We start from the raw sequence: 27,381 nt of genomic DNA, 5'->3' as shown, positions 1-27,381 counted from the left end.
AAGTTTACCATTTTGTTGCCTGAGATGGACCATTTCAATTGTAATGAGAGATTGGATAGGCTGGGTTTGTTTTTCCTGGAGTACAGGAGGCTGAGGGGAGAACCTGATGGAGGTATACAAAATTATGAGGGGCAGACACAGGATGGACAGTGAGAAACTTTTCCTCACAACAGAGATGTCTAAAACCATAAGTTGAAGGTGAGGGTTAGGTGAAATCTGAGGAGTTTTCTTCTGACCCAGAGCATGTTTCCAATCTAGAACACACTGCCTGTGAAGGTGGCGGAGGCAGGTGCTCTCACAACATTTACAAAGCATCTGGATGAGCACTTGAATTGCCAGAATAGAAGGATATGGACCAGACACTAATGGGTACTTGATGGTCAACATGGACATGGTGAACTGAAGAACCTGTTTCTGTGCTGTCTGACTCCATGACTCTGATCGAGAGCTTTGTTGATGCAGTAGTAGAAAGATGGAGGAGATTTGGGTGAAGAATAAATACCACCATGGATTGGTTGGATCAAACAATCTCCATCAGCAGAGAATTAAAACAAAAATAGAGCATAAGTGGCCCACATGCCTACACCATTCAATAAGATCACAGCTGACCCAATCCTAGCCTCAACTCCATTTTCCTGCCTGTACTCCATAGACAAAAAAACTCTCTCTCAGATCTCTCAGCCTTGAACTGGCTCTAGTTTCCTTATGAGCAGATTCAATCTCCCAGCACCTATCTTACCAAGCCCTATCAGAATCGTATATGGTTCAATGGGATGACTGGAGAATAGCAAGTGTGGTACCTTTATTGAAGAAAGGCAGGAGGGATATGCCAGGAAATGACAGGGTGGTGACTATAATGTTAGTGATACGGAAGTTATTAATCCACACTTGGAGAGGCAGGGGTTAATCAGACAGCATGGGTTTATTTGGGGGGGGGGGGTGAGACCCTGTACTGTCCAATTTAATTGAATTTTTGAAAGAGATAACAAACTGTACTGAAGAGAGCAGTGCGAGTGATGTAATCTGGATGGACTTTAGTAAGGCCTTTGACAAGGTCCCACATGGGAGACTGGTCCCAAAGATTAGACTGGTCCCAGGGCAAGTTGGTAGATTACATTCAAAATTGGCTCGGTAATAGAAAACAAGAGGGTAATGGTGAAGGGTTGTTTTTGTGATTGGACGACTGTGACTAGTGACGTGCCACAGGCATTGGTGCTAGGACCTTATTATTTGTTATTAGTGTGGTTGGATATGAATGTAGGTGGTATGATTAATTAGTTTGCAGATGACATGAAAATTGGTGGTCTTGAAGTTAATGAGGCAGATATTCAGGCTACAAGATGAAATCGTGAGTTGGTAAAATGGGCAGGACAATGGCAGATGGAATCTGATCCTGGTGACTACGAGATGGTGCACTTTAGAAGATCTAAAGAGCAGAACATGTACAATGAATGGTGGGTCACAAGGAGCAGAGAACCCTTGGTGTACAAGTCCAAGGATCCCTGAAGGTGGCAGCACGGGTAAATACTTTATAAACCAACTTTATAAAACATTGGTTAGACCACTGTGAGAAATGATATGATTGCACTGGAGAGGGTGCAGAGAAGGTTCACCAAGATTTTGCCATGGATGGAACACTTCAGTTATGAGGAGAGACTCAAACAGTGGCAGCCGAGGGGGCAAACTGATTGCAGCATACAAAATTGTGAGGTGCATAGAAACTTCTCCTTATAGCAAAAATGTTTAAAAACAGAGGGCATAGGTTCAAGATAAGGGAAAGGAGGTTTATAGGGAATTAGAGGAAGAATTTTTTCAGCCAGAGCATGCTTTAAATCTGGAATGCACTGCCTGAAAGGCCTGTTTCTATGCTGCATGGCTCCAAGATCACCTCTTATTTCTCTGAACAATGAGTAGTGGCCCAACCTAGATATCCTTTGCTCAGAAGACATTCCCTTCATCCCAGAAACCGACCTAGTGAACCTTCTCTGAACTGCCTCCAAGGCAAAGTATATCCTTCCTTAAGTAACACCAAAATTGGACACGGTTTTCCAGATGTGAACTCACCAATACCTTGTACAGTTGTGGCAAGATTTCTCAATTTTGTATCCAATCCTCTTTGCAAAAGGCCAACATTCCACCTTGGCTTCCTAGTTACCTGCTAGATCTGCTGTAATTTGGTAATTTAGGTACAAGATATTCTGCTGTATTGTTCTTTCTATCAAAGTGCATAATCTTATATTCCCTCATACTGCCAAGTTTTCAGTCACACACCTAACCTAGTTATATCCCTTGAATCCCCTTGCTGTAGGTACACTTCATCTGAGTCATTAATATAGAGAGCAAATAGTTGAGGCTCCAGCACTGATCCCTGTAGTATCCCTCTAGTTATAGCTTGCCAACCCGAAAATTACTCATTTAACCTGACTGGAACTCGCCGTCAGGGGAAGTGGTGGAAGCAGATATGAAAGCAAAGTTTAAAAGGCCCATTAACAGATAGGGAATGGAGGGAAATAGTCCATGTGCAGGCTGATGGGATTGGCATCATGATCAGCACAGACATGGTGGGCTCAAGGGCTTGTTCTTGTGCTGTACTCTGATTCTCCAGTCTGCTTAATTAGCCGATCCCCTGTCCAGGATAATATATTAGGCCCAATGCCATGAACTCCTACCTTGTGCAAAAACCTTTAATGTGGCACTTTCAGAAATGGCTCTTGGAAATCTAAATTTACTATGTAATACAGATTCTACAGAATTCCATTCATACTTTTAAAAGCTTCTACTGGGTCACCTTTTACTATTATCATTTTGAGAAAATAATCACAACTTGTACAGTATTCTTCAGACAGGACAGTGGAGGACAGGTTAAACAGACACTCCAGAATAATCCCTTGTTTCATTGTTGGTGGAGAGGAAAGAACAAATAATAGTGAACTCAAAGAGGTCAGAATTTATCAGGGACAAAGGTAGTTTGGATAGCCAGCTGAAATTAAAGGGACAAAGACACCTGTATTTAAGTAATATGGTTCTTGAGTATCCAGTTTAGAATCTTATGTAGGCTACATTTATATAATGATTACACTTCAAGGCATTGTTAGGTGAACAAAGTTCATCATTTGAACAATGCACTTTTGGAACACTCCAGGCTTTTCCCAACTGCACAACTTGAACAGCTGGTTGGCACACATTACCCGTTATTGAAAGAACATCAAAAAGTAAACCACAAATGATTTTAAAAAAAGGCAATTGGGAAAAATTAACCCACATCAAACGTTATACTGATTATAAAATAAATAGTATTATATCAAACACAGGGCACCATTCTGTCCACTGTCTCAATGCTGAGAGTCATTCAGTCAAATACTCCACACAATAATAATGACCGGTTGCATGTCTTTACGTGTTTGGTGTTTAAGTAATGATGGTGTTATAAAGGGGTAGGCTGATGGGTTGTTGAGGGCTTCTCCCTGAGGGCCGGTGACTGTTTAACCCTCTCCCATTGCAGGGAACCAGTGGCGGTGTGACTGCGGCCTGCACTGGCTGAGGGCCTGGATCGTGAGGGAAGGCCACCGGCTCCTGCTGGGCAAGGCCATTCTGTGCGCCGAGCCCCCGCGGCTGGCCGGCCAGGGCCTGCTGGGTGTCCCCGGCACCAGCCTGGTCTGCATCCCGCCGGCAGTGCAGCTGGACCGCAGCGAGGTGGCGGTCCGGCCGGGAGAGGGGCTCCACGTCACCTTACAGGGCCTCGGGCTACCCGCAGCTGGTGCTGGGCTGGAGGAGGCCCGGTGAGGCCTGGGTGGCTCCTCGCTCCACCAGTGCCGGGGAATCAGCTCTACTCTTTCCACATGGTCCTGCAAGAATTTCCTTTTCAAGTATTTATCCAATTCCATTGTTAAAATCTCCAATGAATGTGCTTCCTCCACCATTTCACATAGGACATTCCAGTACATTAAAGCGTATTAACCTTATTCTCACCAGTCTACCTGTTGCAGGTGCATCTGTCTATGACAGCACCAGTAGGAATTACCCCCACATGGTCATGATTATGAAAGCTGTTCAACTCTGTCAATTCCTCATTGCCAGTATTATTATAATGAGGAATGGTCATTCATTTCCGTCAATTGCCCACAACAATGCCATCAAGGAGGCGATGAGGAGGCTTACAGGAGTGAGATAGACCAGCTGCTTGAGTGGTGTCACAACAACAAGGTCAGCAAGACCAAGGAGCTGGTTGTGGACTTCAGGAAGGGGAAGTCGGGAGAACACACACTGATCCTCGTTGAGGGGTCAGCGGTAGAAAAAGTGAGCAGCTTCAATTTCCTGGGCATCAACATCTCAGAGGATCTATCTTGGACCCAACATATTGATGCAATTTCAATCACAAAGAAGGTATACCAGCAGTTCTACTTTGTTAGGAGTTTGAGGAGATTTGGTATGTCACCAAAGAATCTTTCAAATTTCTACAGATGTACAGTGGGGAGCATCCTGACTGGTTGCATCACTGCATGGTATGGACCCTCCAATGCACAGGATCGCAAGAGGCTGCAGAGGGTTGTAGACTCAGCCAGCTCCATCACAGACACAACCGTCCCCACCATTGAGGACATTTCAAGAAGTGGTGCCTCAAAGAAGGCAGCATCCATCATTAAGGACCCCCACAATCCAGGACATGCCCTCTTCTCGTTACTACCACCAGGGAGGAGGTACAGGAGCCTGAAGACCCAAACTCAGATTCAGGAACAGCTTCTTCCCCTCCGCCAACAGATTTCTGAACAGTCCATGAACACTACATTATTTTTTTTTGCACTTTTTCTTTTATATCTTTGCACTGTACTGCTGCTGTAACACAACAAGTCTCACGTCATATGTCAGTGATAGTAAATCTGATTCTGACTCAGTTATTGCGGGGACAAAGACCTGCCTTCACACTGAGTACACCCCCCATCATGTTGCGTGGTATAACAATTGTGCCCAAGTGGAATAGACTCAGAACAGATCTGGCACCTTAGAACTGCACTATTAGTAGCAGCATGCCATCACAACCTTTAACATTATAGCCGGGATATCCCTCATTTTACCCTTACTATCGATCCGGTGGATTAACCCTGGTTCAAAGAGGAGCGCAGACAGTGAAAATGAGGTGTGAACACGGTGAGGCTGGAACACACTACAGGTGTGAAAAACAGAGAGAAAAAACAGCATTCAGTGGACAGAAGCAAGGAGCCTCAAGCCAACAGATCAGTTATGGGAATGCATGTGGGACCAAGCCATGCCTGTCTCTTCCTGGAATGTTTAGGATAATCCTTGTTTCAGAAACCCCTCCTCTCCTCTTGCTGGTGTACTGATAACTATATTTGTGCTGCTTCTTGTGTTTGTGTAGAACTTAAGTGTCATAGAGCAATACAGGATGGATACAGGCCCTTTGGCCCAACCAGTCCACCTAGTTAGTCCCAATTTCCTGCATTCAGCCCATATCCCTCCAGGCTCCTCCCCTCCATGTAGCTATCCAAGTGCTTCTCAAATGATACTATTGTACCTGCCTCAACCACTTTCTCTGGCAGTTCATTCCATATTCTCATCACCCTCTGCATGAAAAAGTTGCCCTTCAGTTCCCTTTTAAATCTTACCCCTCTCACCCCAAATCCATGCCCCCTAGTTTTGGACTCCCCTACCCTGGGGAAAAGATTGTTACCATCCACTTTATCTATGCCTCTCATAATTTTATGTAAGATCACTTACTGTATATACATTTCTATACATCACTATACACTTCTATAAGATCACCCATCAATCTTCTACGTTCCAAGGAATAAAGACCTGGCCTGGCCAACCTCCCCCGTAACTCAGACCCTCCAGTCCTAGCAACATTCTCATCAATCTTTGCTGCACTCTTTCCAGTTTAACCACATCTTTCCTATTACAGGGTGACCAAAACTGCACATAGTATTCCAAGTGCAGCCTCACCAACGAACTTGAAAATATTTTTAGTAGCACTGCCAATTTCCACCCTGCTCTCATTTTCACTTGGTCTGTCTTTGATTATTCCCTTCCTTCTCTTGACCTTTCTATCTCTATATGGTCATCAATTGTACAGCACAGAAACAGGCCCTTTGGCCCACTATGTCTATGCCGACCATCATGCCTACCTCTACCAATCCCAATTGCCTGCACTAATTCCATCTCCCTCTATGCCCTGCTCATTCAAGTACCTGCCCAGATGCCTCTTAAATGTTGTTACTGTTCCTGCCTCTATCGCCTCCTATGGATACAAACTACTCTCTGTGTGAAAATATACACCTCAGAACCCCTTTAAACCTCCTCCCTCTCACCGTAAACCTATACCCTCTAGTTTTGGACACCCCTACATGGGAAACAGATGCTGGCCATCTACCCTATCTAATCATTTTATATACCTCTGTCACCTCTCAGCCTCCTTTGCTCCAGGGAAAACAAGTCCAGCCTATCCAATCTCTCCTTTTAACTCGAGCCCTCCAATCCAGGCAACATCCCTGTGAATGTTTTCTGCACCCTCGATAGCTAACTCACATCTTTCCTGCAGTGTGGCAACCAGAACTGCACACAATACTCCTAGTGCTGCCTATATTTCCACTTTCCACTCCTTCATATTTCCTCTCCAAAGCCAAAGTTAGCTCAACCTCAATCGTCAATTTACAGCATGCTAATGACACTTTTATACTCCACATTCAGAAGCCAGGTTACAAGCCATATTTGACTCCTCTCAAAAGTTTCAGTGAAGGATAGACCTTACCCTAAACATCTGGAACAAACCTGGAAGACTTGAATCACTTCTCATACCTCAGGAGTTACCCCTCAGCTTTGGATAATCAAGGTCTTGGAAGGCACTGCCTTATGCTCCAGCAGTTTGCCTGACTACTTTGTGGAACACCTCCATTCAATCTACAAGGGTGACATTGAGGCAGGGCCCTTTATCAAATTAATGGTTCTTCCAATCCCCACTTCAACCTCTGTTTTTGGCCTGTTACACTACTCCAAAAATTCCCAAGCACACTCAAAGAACGACGCCGCATCTTCCAACTGGGCATGATGTAGTCCTCAGGACTCAACACTTCAACCAGACTTTCCAGTTTATCTCTGACCTGGTCAGTTCTGATTCAACCGCATTAACGTTAACTCAGTTTTTCTCTCTCCAGAGAAAAACTGAGTTAACTGCTGATTATTTCCAGCATTTTCTTTTATTTCAGGTTTCCAGCAACTCCGTTCCGTATCTCAGTTCCAGCACTTCTTTCTCTTCCCTGTTTTCATTCACCGCCCTCTGTCTACACCTCCTCCATTTAGATCAATGACTAAGAAGCCTTCACCATCCTCGCAATGGCACCTCCAACACTGTCTATTTTCATAGACTGTCCCTTTGTTCCCTCCACTCCTGCAACTTCCTTGCCCTTTCAAAACAAGCTCATTTTCTCACTTTTTCAGTTCTGATGAAAGGTCATTGGCCTGAAATGTTAATTCTGTTTCTCTTTCTGCAGAAGCTGCCTGACCTGCTGACTGTTTCCAGTATTTTCAGTTTTTATTTCAGACTTCCAGCACCTGCCATTTACTTTTTCCCGTTTGGATCAGATCAAAGCTCTGCAGTACAGCCAAATCTCGTTGTGAACGGTGGTGAAAATTAAACAGCTCGAAGGAGGTTCATCCTCAGTGCTGAAGATGCTCAGACAAGTGGGGAGTATTTCATCAGCCTCCTGGCTTGATCTTTGTAGATGGTGGAAAGGCTTTGGGGCAGCAGAATAAAGGTACCTCATTTACCATACTTCTGTCACCTCACACTGGTCTAGCAAGCATTTAAAAGAGGGGCATAGATAAGGTTGATCATCACAGTCTTTTTCCTAGGGCAGGGAATCATAAATTAGAGGTCGTAGGTTTCATGTGAAAGGGGAAAGATTTAAAGAGGTCCGGAGGAGCAATTTTTTTTCTCACAGAGAGTGGTGGGTAAATGGAACGAGCTGCCAGAGGAAGTGGGAGAGGCAGGTAAAATTACAATGTTTAACAGACACTTGGACAGGTACACGGATAGGAAAGATTTATGGGTGAAATGCAGGCAAGTGCAACAAATTCAGGTAGGCAGCTTGGTCGGCATTGACGAGTTGGAGGGCCTGTTTCTGTGCTGTATTTCTCTATGATGCTAAAACTCTGTCCGGGGTGCAGCAGTATCCACCCTTACCCTCCATAGTGGCCTGGAATACATCTCATCAGCTCCTGTCGATGCACCCATCTTTAAGCCTGTTAAGGGATCTAATATCTCTTCCTTTTTAATAACACGTTCTATAATGTTGCTGTCCTTCTTGCTGAATTTTCCAACTACGATGTCCTTCTCCTCAGTGAATGCAGATGATAAGTATGCATTTCACCTACGTCCTCTAGCTCCATGCACATTTTGCCATTTTGGTTCCCTAACGGCTCCTACTCTTACCCTTATTATTCTTTTGTCTTTAATATACTTACAAAAAACAATGGGATTTTCCTTAATCCTTATCTGCCAGTGATACTCTGGGCCCCTCTTTGCCCTCCTATGTTTTTTTTTAAGTACCCCTCTGCACTTTTTATGTACTTGAAGTGCCTCTCCCATTTTCTGTTCTCAACACCTGCCATAAGATTTTTTTTCCTCTCAATATCCCTTGGCATCCAGGGTTTCTTTGACATACTATCCTTCCGTTCCACACTTGTAGGAACACATTTAAAAGATTTTGCCCATTTATTAAATGAAAATATAGCCAAATAATTCAGTGTCAATGTTCTCAGTCACATGGAACTTCCAATAGATTTATTTACTCATCAACGTGAGGATGTTGCCAGAACTCAAAGGCCTGAGTTATAGGGAGAGGTTGGGCAGGTTAGAACTTTATTCATGGGAGTGTAGGAGATTGACAGGGGAACCATAGAGAGGTGTATAAAATCATGAGGGACATAGATAGGGTGAATGCACATAGTTCCTCTTCTCTGGGAAGATCTGGAGGGCATAGGTTTAAGGTGAGAAGTCAAAGATTTAAGAGAAACCTCAGGGGCAACTTCTTCATGCAGAGGGTGATGTGCTTGTGGAATGAGCTACCAGAGAAGATGCTTGAGGCAGGTACAGTAACAACATTCAGAAGACATTTGGGTAAGTACATGGAAAGGAGGGGTTTAGAGGGATATGGGTCAAACACGGGCAAATGCAACTAGTTTGGTGGGCACCATGGTCAGCAAGGACAAGTTGGACCGAAGGGCCCGTTTCCATGCTGTATTACTCTATAACTCTACCTCAACTCCAAATCCTATCATTTCATTATCAGAAATCTACTAATATGGGAAAATAGTTTGAAATATTGAGAATTTTCTTTACTTTCATTTGCATACCTATCATTTAATTCATGGCAACATCCATCCCAACAGAAATTCTTAAAGATTAGTTGGTTCTGAATGGATAGTTTTGAATGATCAGGGCACTGATTTAAAAATAACAGTGCTGTGTGACACAAAATATTAACCAAAGAACACATGGCTGTAACAGGAGTCTGTAGGCTGAGTTTGAAGGAAGCTGGTAAGGAAGTGCAGCTGTAGGATCTGAAACCAGATATTACAACCAGCGTATCTCTCTTTTCCTTCACAAGTTTTTTTTTAAAATGGGGTTGGGTTGTGGAATGGTATGCATATATTCCAAAAGCAATTCATAACCTTGAATTTGCAATAAAATATTTAATATAAGTGGACTGGAAACCATGAAATTACCTGTGGGGAGAAGAAATAACAAACTTGTTGCATTTCAAATTACAGTCTATATATTTTTAATATCAATTTATGGGGAAGTGGGTGGTAATTTTAAATTCTATTACTGCCTGTTGTGAAGCACCCAGCTGCCTGTTGTCCAGCTGATTTGTTTTTGCTTGGTTGAAGACGATACACAATGTTGTCTGGTATGCAGAATGTCACTTCAAAGGCATTTTTCCTTTCCAATTAATGCAAAGCAAATGGAAACTACTCAACACAAACTATTTGCTTGGTCCTGGATTCAATCAATTTAAAGGGCTTAAGTCGCATGGTTCAAGAGGCTTTCAGGCTGGTACTTATTTGTAATTTGGACATAACTTGATGACCTTTATTGAGCTATGGATGACACCTGTTGGTTTTCTCTATCCCAGGGTTTTAAACTATATAAAAGGCACAAAGGATAAATCACAAGATAAACACAACAGTTAGCTATGGCTCAGCTGATTTCATCCTTGCCTCTCGTAAGGCAAAGGATTCAAATCTCATTATGCCTGAAAATCTTGGCTGAAATTCCAGGGATGGCAGTAAGGTGTTCAAACATGTGCACTTTTTGGATGAGATTTTAAACCAAGACCTTAAACTGCTCTTTCAGATGGATACGAAAGGAGAAGACCAGGGAAGTATCTTGATGAACTGATCAATTAACCTTCCTTTCAGATAACCCTTATGCCCAGTATTCCCCTCTCTTTCTCTTTCCGTTCAACCTCCGGTCCTCCTACTTTTCCCTTTCCAATACCTCCCCCCCACCCCTCATCACCCATTTTCATCCTCTGCCCCTCCTGGTTCCATTCACCCACTTACCACCCACACACTTCACCCACCGGACCCCCTCCTCCGTCTGGTTGCATCTGCCCTTTATCTCTCCCCTAATGGTTCCCATTATCCCCTTCCACGTTTATCAGATTCCAGCACTATGGGCCTTTGTCTCCCCACATCACCCTTCAGTCTCTGTCTCCACCTTCACCCTCCCCTCCCCCACCTGGCTCCACCTCCATTTCTTTCCTTGTCTGTCTCAACCTATCACCCAGCTGCCTTTCTCTCCCAACCGCAACCCTCCCCCTTCCCCACTTGGTTCCTTCTGCCATCGTCCCTCACTCCTCCTCGGTTCACTTATCACCTGCTGCCCCATCTCACCCCTCCCCCTCTCCCCTTTATACCAGCCATCTTCCCTCTCCACTCTCGACCCGAACAGTGACCATCCCTTTGCATCCACAGCTGCTGCTCGACCCACTGAGTTCCTCCAGCAGCTTGTTGCTCCAGATTCCAGCACCTGCAGTCTCTTGTGTCTCCAACCGTCCATCAACATCACTGAAACAGATTATCTCATCATTGTCACACTGGTGGTTGTGAAAATATGTGCTATCATTCCTAAATTATAATATTAACTACACTTCAAAAGCACAAAGATGGTTGTGAAATCCTTTTGATGGCCTGAGGGTGTAAAGAATGCTATATATAAGCGAGACTTTCTTTCTAACAAGGTAGGCTATTTGGTCTATTAGTTCATACCCCAAGGAATACCTTAATATACTAATGAGTTCTTACAACCATTTCATAGTTTTTCACTACAATAAAGTCCATACAATGTTGTTATTGTGAGAATATCTTCATGAATTCAGTCTTAAATTTGCCCTTTTCTTGTTTAAACCTATTTTTACTCCCAGTTTAATCCAAAATCACTTTCCACAGTTCCCTTTCATTTACCCTGTCATTTTCTATGACTCTTTGATCACCTCAGGCACCACGTTGTACTCGTTCGCCAGTGAAGTAGATGTAAGAAACTCGCCTTGCTGTTTATTCAAAGCCTTGTGAATAAATATCATGTCTCAGACTGGCATTGGTTCATGTTACCAAGAGACTTAGTGCAGAAAACCAGCCATTATATGATGTAACCAAAAAAGCAACTTGCAATTCTTAATGATAGGAATTCCGCAACACTGATATCTGACGAGGGTCAAATTCTACTTGTGGTAAACTTGATCTGAGGTTATATCCAAAATAATGCAGTCTATGTAACGTTTATTATTTAAATAACATTTATTATTTCATTAACTGAACAGCAGGAGAACATAAAAGAGTTTATTAGTTAAGTTTCTGTTTGACCTTTAGGCTGCAAGATGTACGTTAACAGAAATTGTCGGTATGAAGTTACATGGGATGAAAAGAACAGGAGACAACTATTTCACTCTCGAGTCTGTTCACCTTTCAACTGGATCGTGATAGATCTAGGCTTCAAATCCACTTAGAACATAGAACAGTACAGCACAGGAATAGGCCCTTTGGCCCACCATGATGCCAGTCCAAACTAATCCCATCTGCCAGCACATGGTCTATATCCCTCCATTTCCTGCCTGTTCATGTGCCTGTCTAAATGCCACTTAGACGTTGCTACTGTATCTGCTTTCACCACTTCCCCTAGAAGCACATTCCAGGCACCTACCGCTCTCTGTGTAAAAAAAACCTGCCTTGTAAATCTCCTTTAAACTCTCCCCCTCTCACCCTAAACCTATGCCCTCTAGTATTTCCACCCTGGGAAAAAAGACTATTGACCTACCTCTGCTCCATATCATTTTATTCCCTTATCCAAGATGTGGCATGGCAATGACTGGAACTCATAAATTATCAATCTCTGACAATAACAATAAAAATCAGTACAAAAGCAAGTTTTAGTATCGGAATTGATTTCAGCCTAAGAGACTGTGGCTAATATTGTGATCAATAATGAGGGCACATATACTGTGATTGTGGCCAATCACAGCTCACGAGCTGTTGTGGGCTATCTCACACATACAGTAAATGATATTCCTGGTCTGTAGGTTTACCACAATACTCAGTAACCCAAGACCCTGCTAATCCAACTAGGTAGAGCCAATCACAATGAGTTTAAAACCGGGCAATAATTGACAGTTAATTCCTGGTGAAGAAAATATACTTATTACAGATTACAAAATTGTAAGATATAACTTTACTGACAGCATACATCACAGTTCATAAAGAAATAGCCTGAATCTTTCTTTGCCAAGTTCCTCTTACCATGTGGTAGCACTTTCTGTCTCACTTTCAAGTTGCATGTCGTAAGACCTGAAAGAACATTGATTTCATAAACTTAGTAAATATACTGTTAGTGTACTATTTTCCCAACAACATATAATAATTACGCTTTTAAATCAAAGTATAAAGACTGTTTTAAAAACACAACTTCTAAATAAAATATTCTAATCTACATCACACAATATATCTTCTTTATTGGGTCAATAGTGGGAGTTCCATTAGCACAGGGAATGGAGCTACTCAAGGGCAACAAGTTCAAGGCAGCCTTATCAACATCAGCCATGCCACAGGAGCAAGTTTTATTTTTCAAACATATTTATTTTCATTGCTCCATATGGATGAGGGGGCGAATATAAGGATACAAGGTGGAGAAGATAAGGCAAGAGGGATAAGATTAAGAGGGGACCTGAGAGGAAACATTTCCACACTGAGGGTGGTGGGTATATGGAACAAGCTGACAGAGCAAGTGGTAGAAGCAGGTACAATTACAACACTTAAGACACATTTAGACAAGTTCATGGATAGTAAAGGTTTAGAAGGATATGGGCCAAATGCAGCAAATGAGACTAGCTCAGTTCGGCAATGGGTGAGTTTGGGCCAGCTTCCATGCTGTGTAACTCTAAGACTCAGACTCCTGCCCATTGGAACCAGTGCAGCTGAAACTCAGTGGAGTGTGTTAAGGAGAGGAGATAAGATAGCAGGGGACAAAATAAATGAATAAAGAAATATACTCAGGCTATTCACCCAGGTTATTTTGCATGTGATAAATCAAACTTTAATGAATAAAAGAAAATTTAAAAAACTGCAGATGCCAGAAATCTGAAACAAAGACAGGCAGCATCTGTGGAAGAAAAGCAGTTAATGTTTCGGGTCAAGGACCTGTTGTCAGAAGAAGGGTCTGGTCCAGAAACATTAACGTTTTCTCCTTCCACAGATGCTGCCTGCTCAGCGTTTCCAATGTTTTCTGTTTTTGTTTAATCAAAAAAATCCTAGGAACACCATATATATGAAGACTAAACACTTCATGTTATAGGCAGCAATCTAGTGGAGCTATTAAAATGTTATAAAGAGCACAAGATTTATTGGTCACCCAAATCCCAGAGTGGAAGGATTACCTACAGAAAATAGATTTGCATTTATAAAGCACATTATAACCTCAGCTCATCACAAAACGTTTCTCAGCCAGAGAAATTACCCTGAAGTGTAGTCACTGTTAAACTGCAGCAAATAGACAAATACTGCAATCTCCCACAAACAATTACATGATTGATAGTGTCTTTAGGTGTTGGTTGAGGAATAAATATGAGGCAGAACACCATGAAGAACCCTCTTCTCTTCTATGAAATAGTACTAAATGATTTTTTATATCCACTTGACAGGGCAAAAACTACAATGATTTAACACTAAATTTGAAAGTAGCATGTTCAACAGTGCAGGTCTCCTTCAGTACTGAACTAGAGCTTCAATTTTTCCTCTAAAGTCTCTGGAGCAGAACTTGAACAATCTAGTACGACAGACATTTGACTGATTAGGTTTACTATCATTTGAGGAAAGAACAGGACATGTCAGAGCAAGAATACAGAATTGGAGAAGGTGGCAAAAGCACAGCAAAGCCCCCAAATATGAAATCAGTGGCAATTCAGCAGTGTGTAGGATCCTGGGGTGCAATATGAGCACTAAAACTGCAAAGCCAACAAAGTTTAACTAACGCTTCGAATTTAAGAGTTGGGACATAATGTTGCAGCTGTACAAAACATTAGTTAGCCCACACTTAAAGTATTATGTACAGTTCTGGTCACGACACTACAGGAAGGATGTGGTAGCAACAAGAGAGTGCAGAAGAGATTCACCAGGATGTTGCCTGGAATGGAGGGCTGCAGGGTAACCTTATAGAGGAGAGATTGGATAGATTAGGTTTATTCTCACTGAAATGAAGGAGAGTGAAGGGTAACCTTATAGAGGTTTATAAAATTATGAGGGGTATAGATAGGATAGATAGTCAAAATCTTTTTTTCCAGGGCAGGGAAGCCTAGAACTAGAGGGCAAAATTCAAAGGGGATCTGAGGGGTAAGTTTTTCCACATAGAGGGTGGTGAATATCTGGAACCAACTGCTAGAGGAGGTGGTAGAGGCGGGTATAATTACTAATAGAACATCTCTAAGATAATTACAACATCTGAAAGGTATTTGATGGGAACTTGAATAGGAAAGACATAGAGAAATACATGCCCAATGCAGGCAAATGGGATTAGCACACATAGGCATTGTAGTCAGCATGGACAAAGTGTGCTGAAAGGGCCTGTTTCTGTGCTGTAAGTTTCTATGATTCAATACATCACAACACTGCTGGAATAAGGGGAAATGGACAGGGCACAAGCTGTGATTAAAAATGTCATTAATTTCAGAAACTTTTGTTTCTGGAATTATTTTGCAAGTCTTATGCAGTAAATGGATGGGCCAAAGAGATTGGAAAGGTTCAAGTATGTACTTAGTCAAGGTTTTCTTAGCATAAAGATCTATAACGAAGGGACAAAAATTTCAGGAAACAGAAGGAGTAGAGATAAAACTATTTCATCTGAAGAGTGCTAGGGGTCTGGAACTCACTGCCTGAAAGAGATGTTGAGGCAGAAACCTTCAAGTAACTGAACAAGTACCTGATGTGCCATAATGTAGAAGGGGAAGGACTGCAAGCTCGAAAGGAGGTGCAAACTCAAGAGTTCTTTTCCAGTGTGAGCTGAACGTTCTCCTGTGCTGTACATTTCCATGAAATTTCTCAGATTCCTTGTTAGTGGGAGTGCTGCAAATGCCTCAGGCATTGGATAGGGGCATGTGGAATCTATTCAACTGATTGCTATTGAACAAACCATTCCCCTTCACTGGGCCAGGAAACACATATGGGCATCAAGTCATGGCAAGATCAGGAGGGGCAGCAATGCCCACTTTGGTGGAAAGGCCCACCATCTCTCACTAGGGTTCACACAGGAAGCACACCAAGATACCTTAAGCGAGATTCCAGAGGGCGGCCAGAAACTGTGAATTCGGACCCCAGCAGAAGTCGACGCCCTCTGAAGTAGTCCTGAGGGGAGAAAATTAGCAAATAAAAAAACATTTTAAAGGAAGGAGTCTCCCTGCTAGCAGTGAGTTACAAAGCCCCTGCCACAAACATGTGGATTAAACTAGTATGTGACCGACAGATATTCTAGTCACATGACGTACAGCCTTACGGAAGAGCATAAGAGAGCCTACAGCACACAGGGATGGGCAGAATATGAAACAGCAGGTCAGAGGCTGGGTATCTTGTGGTAAATGATTCACCTCTGACACCCTAAAGTCTTTCCACCATCTACAAGGAATGAGGCAGGAATGTGATGGAATACCTGCTACACGCCTGGATGATTCAGGACAAAGCAGTCCACTTGATTGGCACCCCATCTACCACACTAAATATTCATTCCCTTCACTACCAATGCAACGGTGCAATGTGCACCATTTACAAAGTGCACTGCAATTACTTGCCAATGTGACTGTGACAGCAACGCACAAACCCATGAACTTCTGCTGCCAAGAACAACAAGAGCAGCAGGTGCATTGGAACAATGTCATCTGCTGGTTCCCCCACCACCACCACCACCACCACCACCGCCCCCCCCCCCCACCCACCAATATCAACCTCATTTGGAAATATGTCACCAGTCCTTCATCAATGCTGGATCTAAATCCTGGAACTCACTACCCGATAGTATTGAGTACCTTCAACAAAAAGGCTGCAGCAGTTCAAGAAGGCAGCTCATCACCACCTTCTCAATTAGGGATGAACAATAAATCTTGCCATTGATGACAGATCCCAAAAACTGAATAGATAAAATAAAATCATCCTTTCCTTGACATGCAACAACTCTGACTTTCTTTCATTTTGCTCTGAAGAAAATTCCAAATCGGTTCACAACTTGCCTGTTCACAACTATGTGTTTGCTTTCTTGCTCCAAGATCAATTTATGACATTGGTCTACCTGAAGAATTTATGAATTCTTATTATAAAAGCACGTCTGAGGGTGCGAACATTATGTTTCTTTACAAACTGATGTAGGAACTGCTGTCTTTATGGGAGCTTAGAACAGGTAAATTCCAACGTAAATGAGCCCCAGCCAGCTGCATCTCTGGTGATACGTGTGTGAAAACTCCCTTTGTTGAGTGAGAAAGTTAGTCTGTGGATATAATGGGCTTCAAACTATCAGACATATTGTACAGAATGGGGCATCAAACCTAAATGAGATTTCAGCATTGTTTCAATCTCTGTCTGACCAACTGAAACATAACCCATTCTCAGTATACATTGCTCCTTTATGTGAATTTCTCATGGCAATAGCTCTCTCAGAATTTAATTTCTTCCATCATCAAATGTCACAGACATGGACATGGCTAAGAGACAGGTTTTCTAGACAGTTAACTCATTCGTTACTGAGATGCTTTACAGTGTCAGGTGGTCTTTGTTGAGGGCATTCTCTAAAGGGACCACATTGCCACCAAAAAAAGCTACACTTGGTATCTAGTGATGTACCCCAAATGTTCGGTCTTCTGTTACCTCTGAATGCAGGCAAACACAAACCAGGCAGCACAAAAGCAGCATTGCGTGTTCACCACCAAAAACTGTCTCTCTAAATGGATGATGAAAAGAGTTGAGACACAAAAGACTTCAGGTGCTGGAATCTGGAGCAACACACAGAGCTCTGGAGGAACAGCAGGTCAGGCAGCATTTATGGAGGAAAATGGGGTCCAGATGAAGGTTCTTGACCCAAAACATTAACTGTCCGTTTCCCTCCATAGATGCTGCCTGACCTGCTGAGTTCCTCCAGCGCTTTGTGTATTGCTGCTGATGAAAACAGTTACCAGGATTATGCACAGTCAACTCAATTTGTATAAATATCATCTCTTGTAAATAGAAACAGGTTTTAGTCTAATTGACTCAAATTATTAAACTATGCCTCTCATCATTTTAAATATTTCTATAAGGTTGTCCCTCATTTTCCTACATTCCAAGGAATAAAGACCTAGCCTGGCCAACCTCTCCCAGTCCTAGCAACATCCTTGTAAATCTTTCCAGTTTAACCATATCTTTCCTATAACAGGGTGATCAAAACTGTACACAGTACTCCAAGACTGTATACTGCAGAGACTGCAGGTGCTGGAAATCTGGAGCAACACACAAAGGAGCTGGAGGAACTCAGCAGGTCAGGCAACATCTATGGAGGGGAATGGACAGTTGATGTTTTGGGTCAAGACACTTCATCAGGGCAGAGGCCAAACAGCAGCTCTTAAAACACCTCCTCTTACCTACCACTGAACCAGGACCCCACTTAGAATCATCAGGCCACTGTCTCCCTCACCTTCACCAACATCATCATCTCTGGGGATCTCCTCTCTACAGCCTCCAACTTCATTGTTCTCCACCCTGCACCACACATTTCTAACTTTATTCTGATGAAGGGTCTCGACCCGAAACATTGACTGCCTGTTTCCCTCCATAGATGCTGCCTCACCCGCTGAGTTCCTCCAGCTCCTTTGTGTGTTGCAATATTTGTCCTGCTAATTGAAGAGGTTTTCTTTCAGAATTTCTCAATTCTTTCACATATTATTCTGTGAATTTTTAATATTCTGTGACGATTAGCCAAAATAAGGAATTGTTGGATTTAAACAAGGATTATGTAGCATGTGTTCAAGCTGACACCAGTTCATGAAGACAAGCTGAACCAACAGATGCAGGGATTTATTTCATCTCAAGTGCTGCAAGCCAACTCTCTCTGGTGAATCTGACAAAGTTGACATCCACTGCCCATCCCAAGCTGCTCTGAGATGGTGGTGGTGGGACATCCTCTTTAAGTGTTAGAAATGGATCAGACAGAAGGAGGAGGTTGCTCAGCCACTTAACAGGAGGTGGCCTGTGACTGAAAGCACCTGTAATCCAAATTATTTAAAGGTAAATATGGAGGACAGGCACGGTAGTGTAGCGGTTAGCGCAACGCTATTACAGTGCCAGCAACCTGGGTTCAATTCCAGCCGCTGTCTGTAAAGAGCTTGTACGTTCTCCCCATATCTGCATGGGTTTCCTCCGGGTGCTCTAGTTTCCTCCCACATTCCAAAGATGTACGGGTTAGGAGCTGTGGGCATGCTACGTTGGTGCCGGAAGCGTGGCAACACACGCGGGCTGCCCCCAGAACACTTTACGCAAAGAGATGTATTTCACTGTGTGTTTCGATGTACATGTGACTAATAAAGAAATCTTATCTTATCTAAGGTGCTTTAGCGAGATTTATTTTTACATTATTGGGATTTAGCTTCATAACAGACATTTTAATGTCAAAAATTCCAATTTTTAGAAAAAATTACAATGAACACATTCTCCACATTGCTAGTCCAGGCCTTGAGACCACTACTCTAGTATCACAATCACCACACTATAATTCTGCACCCACATCCATGAGTTACATAGAATATTGTAGTCCAGTGACAAAAGAAAGGATAGGGTGGGGACGTAAACACAGATGCACATGCCCGCACACACATTCCCCTCCAATGGAAGGCCCAAAAACAAATGGCTTGCAGTGTCACTTTTGAATGGCAATACTCCTTAAACTGTTTATTTTATGTGTTCTATGTCAACTACATGAATATAAATAATTTTGTACAAGTCTTTTTCTTTGAAAAGGTGCTTCCCTCAGCTTTCAAGACATTAGTCTTCTTCAGGCTGATGGTCAACCTAAAGTCCTGGCAGGCTCTTGAGAAGCTGTCCATGAGGCTTTGCAGTTGCTCTTCAGAGTGTGTTGCCAGTGCCGCGTCGTCTGCAAACAACATGTCCCTGATGAGTACTTCACGAACCTTGGTTTTCGCCCTTAGCCGGGACAGATTAAACAGCCTCCCGTCCAATCTGGTGTGGAGGTAGACACCATCTGTTGATGTTCCAAAGGCGTGCTTCAGCATGACTGCGAAGAAGATGCCGAACAGGGTGGGGGCGAGCACACAGCCCTGCTTCACACCACACTATAATTCTGCACCCACATCCATGAGTTACATAGAATATTGTAGCCCAGTGACAAAAGAATGTTGAAGGCCTCCGAAGAAGAGCCATCAAACTGAACCACGTCTTTCATGTCTGTGTGGAATGACTGAACTATCCTGAGGATCCTCGAGGGACAACCAATCCTGGTGAGGATTCTAAACAGGCCGTCTCTGCTCACAAGGTCGAAGGCCTTTGTGAGGTCAATAAAAGCAACGTAGAGCAGTTGTCTTTGCTCTCTGCATTTCTCTTGTAGCTGTTGAAGGGAGAAGATCATGTCGATTGTAGAGCGTTCTGACCTGAAGCCACACTGAGATTCGGGATATACCCTTTCGGTGATTTTCTGCAGTCTGTTCAGGACCACACAGGCGAAAACTTTCCCGATGATGCTCAGCAAAGATATCCCCCTCTAGTTGTTACAGTCGCTTCTGTACCCTTTGTTCTTATATAGGGTGACAATGTTGCAGTCTGTCATGTCCTGCGGCACTGTTCCCTCTTTCCAACACTGGCAGAGTAGTTCGTGCAGGTGATTTAGTAGGACACCCTTAGCGCACTTGATGGCCTCTGGTGGAATGCCATCCAATCCAGGTGCCTTCCCAGTGGGCAGGCTGTCGATGGCTTTACTCAGCTCTTCAGCAGTCGGCAGTGCATCCAATTCCTCCATGATAGGCAGGCATTCCACGGCATCTAGCGTGCTGCCCGAGATGCTGTTTTCCCTGGAGTAGAGTTCGGAGTAATGTTCCACCCAGCTCTCCATCTGCTTGCCTTTGTCTTTGATGGTCTTGCCTGTTTTGGTTTTCAGTGGTACTGACTTGCTCTGGGTTGGACCAATGGCTTTCTTGATCTCCTCGTACATTCCACGGATGTTGCCTGTGTCAAATGATAACTGGATGCTTTTGCAGAGTTGTAGCCAGTAGTCATTTACATCATCAACAACTACGAGCTGGAGGTAGTCCACGAGTTCACATACCTGGTTTCACCAACACAGACAGTCTCTACCTAGACTCCGAGATCAACAGACGGATCGGACGAGCAGCCTCAACATTCGCCAGGCTGGCAAAGCGAGTCTGGGAGAACAGAAAGCTGACAACACACACCAAGGTTGCAGTCTACAGGGCCTGCATCCTCAGCATGCTGCTTTACGGCAACGAGACCTGGAGCCTCTACTCCAGATAGGAGCGGCGTCTTAATGTCTTCCACCTTCGTAGCCTGAGACGCATCCTGGACATCAAGTGGACTGACAGAGTCACCAAAAACGAGGTCCTGACCTGTGCTCAGATACCCAACCCCTTCACCCTGCTTCAACAACATCGTCTCCGCTGGCTGGGCCACGTACATCGCATGCCAGATGGGAGGATTCCAAAAGACCTGCTGTACGGGGAGTTGGCCTCCAGCAAGAGAGCGCAAGGACAGCCCCATCTTCACTTCAAAGATGTCTGTAAGAGAGATATGAAGTCACATGAACGTCGAGAGGTGGGAAGAAATTGCAAGCGATCGCTCTCGCTGGAGGCTGGAACTACACAGAGGTCTGAAACAAGGAGAAGAGAAGTGGAGGCTAGCTGCTGAAGAAAAGTGCACTCACTGGAAAAACAGCACCAAAGCAACACAGGAGGACAGCGCCTTCGAGTGCAGTCGCTGCAGCCGAGACTGTCACTTCCGTGTAGGCCTCTATGGTCACAATAGACACTGTTCTACCACTACTGATGAAGCAAGGCTCTCCATGCACAGACCCATGGTCTCGCGAGACTAACGGATGCCACCACATAACATCATCCACTAGCAACAGAACCACGTATGGACGTGACCTGAAAATGTGGGACGCCAAGACGAGCTCCAGCAGATTACCTTAAATCCTACATTCCTTCAGAGGAAGGAAAAGTCTAGGGGTGAACTTCAATGTTAACTTTTAATTATATTAAACTGTTCCATAAATAAAATTCAATCGAGAAGCATTTAACCATGAATACTCAGCAAATTCGGTTATTTTATGGACTAGTAACCAGTGGTCTAAACTGGTCCAAAAAACAAACTGCCAGAGGAGCTCAGTGGGTCAGGCAGCATCTGTGGAGGCAGAGGGATGGTCGATGTTTCAGGTCGAGACTGCATCAGGACTGAAAGTGTGGAGAGGAGATAGACAGGTGAGAGAAAGGGGTCGGGAGGTGATAGGTGGACCAAGGAGGGGTGAGGGATGATGCGCAAATGAAGCCAAGTGGGGGAGGGAAGGGGTGGAGTTAGGAGAGAATGGCTGGTTGCTGATAGTAGGGAGATAAGGAGAGAGAGGAAGGGAAGATATAGCCAGGTGGGTAGGGGAGGGTGAATGTAGAGACAGAAGCTGGAAGGTGATGTGGACATACAAGTCTGCTAATGCTAGAATCTGATAAAGTAAGGAGTGTTATAAGTGGAACCAGGTAAGGAAGGGAAGATGGGCAGATGGTATCAGTTGGGAGAGGGGGTAGGAGACCCAGAAGGTTAAGTGTCTGGGTGACAGGCAGACAGAACAATCTGGGAGAAGAGAACATAACTGGGTAGCGGGGGCTGGGGGGGACAATGGGATAAAACTGGGGAGGGGGTGAAAGAACCTGGATGGATGAAGAGAGAAAGGAACACAGGGAATGTGGGTTATCTGAAATTGGAAAATTCAATGTTCACTTATCATACTCCAGCATCTCCACCTGTCACCTTCCACCCTCCCCTCCCCTCCTCCCCACAGCTCCATCTGGCGCCTTTCCCTCTTCCTCATCTGTCTCTACCTATCACCCACCAGCCGCCATCTCCCAACTTCACATCTCCCCCTCCGGGCTCCATCTGCCCATCAGCCCTTTCCTCACCTGGTTCCACCTATCACCCGCCAGCCCCTGCCTCACCCCTCCCTCTCACCCCTTTAAACAGGCCATCTCCCCTCTACACTCTCAGTCCTGATGCATGGTCTCAACCAGGAACGTTGACCATTCTTCTGCCTTCACAGGTGCTGCCTGACCTGCTGAGTTCCTCCAGCAGTTTGTTTTTTTCCTCCAGATTACAGCTTCTGCAGTCTTGTGTTTCTGGTCAAAACTGAATTCAAACCTTCAACTAGTTTAATTTAAATATGGAAATAAGGGGACCACAAAGCTGCTAGATCATTGTAAAGACCCAAATGGTTTACTATTATTCTACAGGGAAGTAAACTGGCATTGTTGCTGATCCAGCTGGGAGTTTGGTGTTTGGGCATGAAAACTGCATGACCAGCCCATTGTAGCTGACGGATTGCAAATAAGGCCAAAGCACTGGCCTGAGAGAGGACAACAACATTGGTTTATTTATCCTTCCAGTGAATTTGGAGGATTTTGCAGAGACAACATTGGTGTTTTTTTTTGATGCCTCATGGTATTCTAGATCTCAGAAGCATTTATCCATGCAGGAATCATCACTGCCCGGTAGACTATGAGTTCTGTGACAGATCTTCGAAAACCCTTTCCCTCAATCAACCAAAGCCTCTGTTGGCACATTGAAGATGGTGGTGAATTTCATCACTGATGTCTGCCTTTGCTGAGTGATGATCCCCAAGATATGAAAAGTAGACCACGTTTTCCAAGATCTCATCATGAACCTTTATTTCAGAGGACAGCATGGTTCAGCAGGGGCAGGTTGGTAATGATCTTTGCCTTCTGATGTTAAGTGTCAGGCCCATCCTCTCATATGCTTTTAGCATGGTGACAGCTTGTAGTTCAGACTGTGAATGTGCACAAACATCAACATCATCTGCAAACTGCAATTCGACTCCTGAGTTTGGGGAACCTTGGTTCTGAGGTTGCCATGGGTTGAACAGCTTCCATTAGTTCTGAAGATTAGTTCCACTCCCATGGGAAGCTTGTTGGAGGCAAGATACAGCATTGCAGTAAGAAAGATTGAGAAATATGTTAAGGCAATGATGCAGTCTTGTTTGACACATCTTCAATGGAAATGGTCCTATTGTGGACCCACTGATTAACATCAAGGTTTGCATTCTGTTATGGAGCATGGACGGAGATGAATTTCTGTGGGCAGCTGAATTTGAGATGGATGTTCTACAGCCTTTCCTGATTGATACAAGTGAAAAGCTTTAATGAGGTGGTTGATGCTGCTTCCTGCATTTCTTTGGAAGCTGTTGCTCTATGAAGATCACGTCCACTGTACCTGTGGATGGACAGAATTGATCATGTGATTTGGGGAGCAGCTCTTCAACCACTCAAAGTGGTAGTCGAGGAGGACCCTGCCAATGATCTTCCCCGTGGCAGAGAGCAGAGAGACACCACTGTAGCTACCACAGTCAGACATCTCATTTCTTGAAGGCATTGCAATTATGATTCTACAAAATTCTGTGCCCCTGAGGGCTTTGGATGCTCAGTCATTGAATAGATTTAAGACATAGATGAATAGATTTTTGGGAGTTAAATAGAACATGGAACAGCACAGCACAAGAACAGGACCCTCAGCCCATGATGTTGTGCTGAACTAATTAAACTAGTAATTAAATGCTTAACTAAACTAATCCCTTCTGCCTACACAATGTCCATATCCCTCCATTCTGTGCACATCCATGTGCCTATCTAAGGGCCTCTTAAATGCCTCTATCATATCTGTCTCCACTACCACCCCTGGCAGCACATTCCAGGCATCCACCACTCTCTGTGTAAAACAAAACCTGCCCTGCACATCTCCTTTGAACTTACCTCCTCTCACTTTAAATGCTCTCTAGTATTAGACATTTTGACCCTGGGGAAAAGATACCAGCTATCTACCCTACCTATGCCTCTCATAATCTTATAAACCTTTATCAGGTCTCCCCTCAGCCTCCACCGCTCCAGAGAAAACAACCCAAGTTTGTCCAACCTCTCCTTATCGCACGTGCCCTCTAATCCAGTCAGCATCTTGGTAAATCCCTGGTAAATGATTTGGGATATGGCAGGGAATCGGAACGGATTAGTCATGACCTAATCAAATGGCAGAGTGGCCTTCTCCTGCTCCTATATGTTATGTTCTTTAATTTTATCATACTACAACCATTCTTTCCCTGAGGATTCTTTATTAAAAGCTTACCAATTAATCTTGTCTCATTACACAACACTAGACCAAAAATAGCCTGTTCTCTCTTTGGTTGCTTGACATTTGGGAGATGGGACTTTAACTGACGCAGTCACAATAGGCTGAAAGGCCTCCTTCTGCATCGTAAATGTTCTATGATATTGTGCTGGGAAGCGTTTTCTGTGATGAATGCCCCACAACAATACAAGCCCTCTGAAGAGATTTAGAGAGCTTGTGTAATGTGCAATAAATGCTGGTCTTCTCAGCAATAACTGCAACCCAAGAAAGAATGAATTGAAATTGATTAATTCCTAGGATCATGGAAATATTCTGTGCACTTTTGAAATGTATCACCAGTCCTTAATTGTTTTAATATTGGCTTTGTGCTGCCCATGCTTAAAAGGCACATCCTGTGCAGCTGGCAACAACTCCAGTCATTAAGGCCAGCCACTGAGATGACCCACTAGCAATCCAGCTGCACAAGAAAAAAAAGCTTCTGGAATGAAGACACTAGCCACTAAACCCTTTACAAAAGCAGCCATTGTTGCTAAAGAACAATACATAGCCTTTGAGCCATCATGTGACTTTGATCAGAGATGACCATGGTTGGGAATTAAATATTACAGGGGACTTGATATTTAGAAGGGTTTGAATCAGTAGCAAATGACCAGAAATTTAATGAGGATAAATTTTTGCAGTAAATAAACATGGAAAAAAGAGATTCTACAATGAAGTAAACAGAGTTAAAAAGATGTAGGTCCCAGCGACAATGAGCGGAAATTGTTATTAAAAATAAAGAAATGACTAAGACATCAATCATTTTTTTTCTCTGTCTGCATTTGGGATAAACCAAGTAATTACTATTTAACTTCAGTGGTGGACAGATCAATGAAATCCATTGTCCCCAACAGTATGAACCTTTATTACAATGGCACAGATTAAATCAGGAACAGTCAGCCTGGACTTGCTACAGAAAGGTCTTATGTAATGTGAATCAACTTTTCAGAGAAGATAACAAGGCAGGCTATGCATTTGATGTTGTCTGCTTGGATGTTGTCTAGGCTTTTGACTTTTGACAGGGTCCCACATGGCAGGCTGGTTAAAAACAAAGTAAAAGTCCATGTGGTCCATGGGAGTGTGGCAAATTTGATCCAAAACTGACAGTGGCAGGAAGCAAAGGGCAGTGGTTGATATGGGGTTTTATGCCTGAAAGGTGGTTACCAGTGGAGTGCAGTTTAATCCCCATTTCAATGACAGGATTATCTTTCCTCTGGCAGGACAGCCTAGAACAAAGGAACAATCTTGGAGAAGGAATCAGCTATTTAGGATTTGAGGAGAAATTTCCTCACAGAGGATGCAAGCCGTTGGAATTCTCCACCTTTTGAAGGCTGGGGACATTCAGTCATAACTATGTTCTAGTCTGAAACTGATAGATTTTTGGAATCAGGGGGCATAGAAGCATGGATTTGAGACAAATTATCTTATTAAAAGGTAGCTCAAAGAGTCATTTAGCCTACTTTTGCATCTTTTTTTAATGTTCGTTTAGAAAAAAAAGTCAGATATGTGAAGCATACTCACAGATAAGATATCTTTATTAGTCACATGTACATCAAAACACACAGTGAAATACATCTTTTGCGTAGAGTGTTCTGGGGGCAGCCCGCAAGTGTCGCCATGCTTCTGGCGCCAACATAGCATGCCCACAGTTTCCTAACCTGTACGTCTTTGGAACGTGGGAGGAAACCCGAGCACCCGGAGGAAACCCACGCAGACACGGGGAAAACATACAAACCCCTTACAGACAGTGGCCGGATTTGAACCCGGGTCACTGGTGCTGTAAAGTGTTACACTAACCACTACACTATCGTGCCTGCCCAACACTGGCAAAGATACAGTTGAATAAAACAAACAAGAATTAGAATGGCCTCCTCCCGTGCTTACGTTACAGTGCCTGATGCTACACATTTTCCCTCAGTTCTGGCAGGACTATCCCACCGCAGATAGCATCAACTACAACCCCACCTCAACATCACCAGTTAGATACCAATACACACAACCCAGCAACACATACGATACAGCAAGCAGCAAAACCAGTGCTGGCAGCTTGATCACTTCTGAACCAAAGGCACTGAGAGAAGCTGCATATCTTCACACCCTATCTCAAATCTGACTGCTTCCTCATTTTCTTATATTATATCTAGATTTTATACTTTGATTTCATACACTTCTCATTAGCCTATGTAATTCCTTTCAAGTTCCCCTCACACATCATTTATGACTTAAAAATATATAAATTGGAGAGTTTAAAACTTTCATTTTGATATTTATCCACGTCTTAATATTGTCTCCCAACCACTCAGCACAAATAGCATTCTCACTGTAACAGATCACTGCAATTGCCCACAGTCAACTATACACACTCAGACACAGGAATGCATGCACAGCAGACATGGATAGCTCTAT

At 43.5% G+C, this 27,381-nt stretch overlaps 1 protein-coding gene across 3 annotated transcripts in view; it reads right to left on the bottom strand.

The window, feature by feature from the left end:
• Window positions 1-27,381, bottom strand: part of arhgap39 (Rho GTPase activating protein 39) — a 445,463-nt gene that overhangs the window by 289,393 nt on the left and 128,689 nt on the right. For all 3 annotated transcript variants that reach the window (XM_052016995.1, XM_052016998.1, XM_052016996.1), the window contains exons 2-3: window positions 15,827-15,903; window positions 12,811-12,858 (exon numbers count right to left, since the gene is read on the bottom strand). In XM_052016995.1, the coding sequence (XP_051872955.1) occupies window positions 12,811-12,848 (38 nt within the window). In that variant the 5' untranslated portion in view covers window positions 12,849-12,858; window positions 15,827-15,903. The remainder of the gene's footprint in view (window positions 1-12,810; window positions 12,859-15,826; window positions 15,904-27,381) is intronic.

The sequence above is a fragment of the Pristis pectinata genome, chromosome 5 (assembly GCF_009764475.1).
Source record: "Pristis pectinata isolate sPriPec2 chromosome 5, sPriPec2.1.pri, whole genome shotgun sequence".
Lineage (NCBI taxonomy): Eukaryota > Metazoa > Chordata > Chondrichthyes > Rhinopristiformes > Pristidae > Pristis > Pristis pectinata.
Note: the sequence above shows the minus strand (reverse complement) of the source record. Positions and strands in the feature narration are given on the sequence as shown.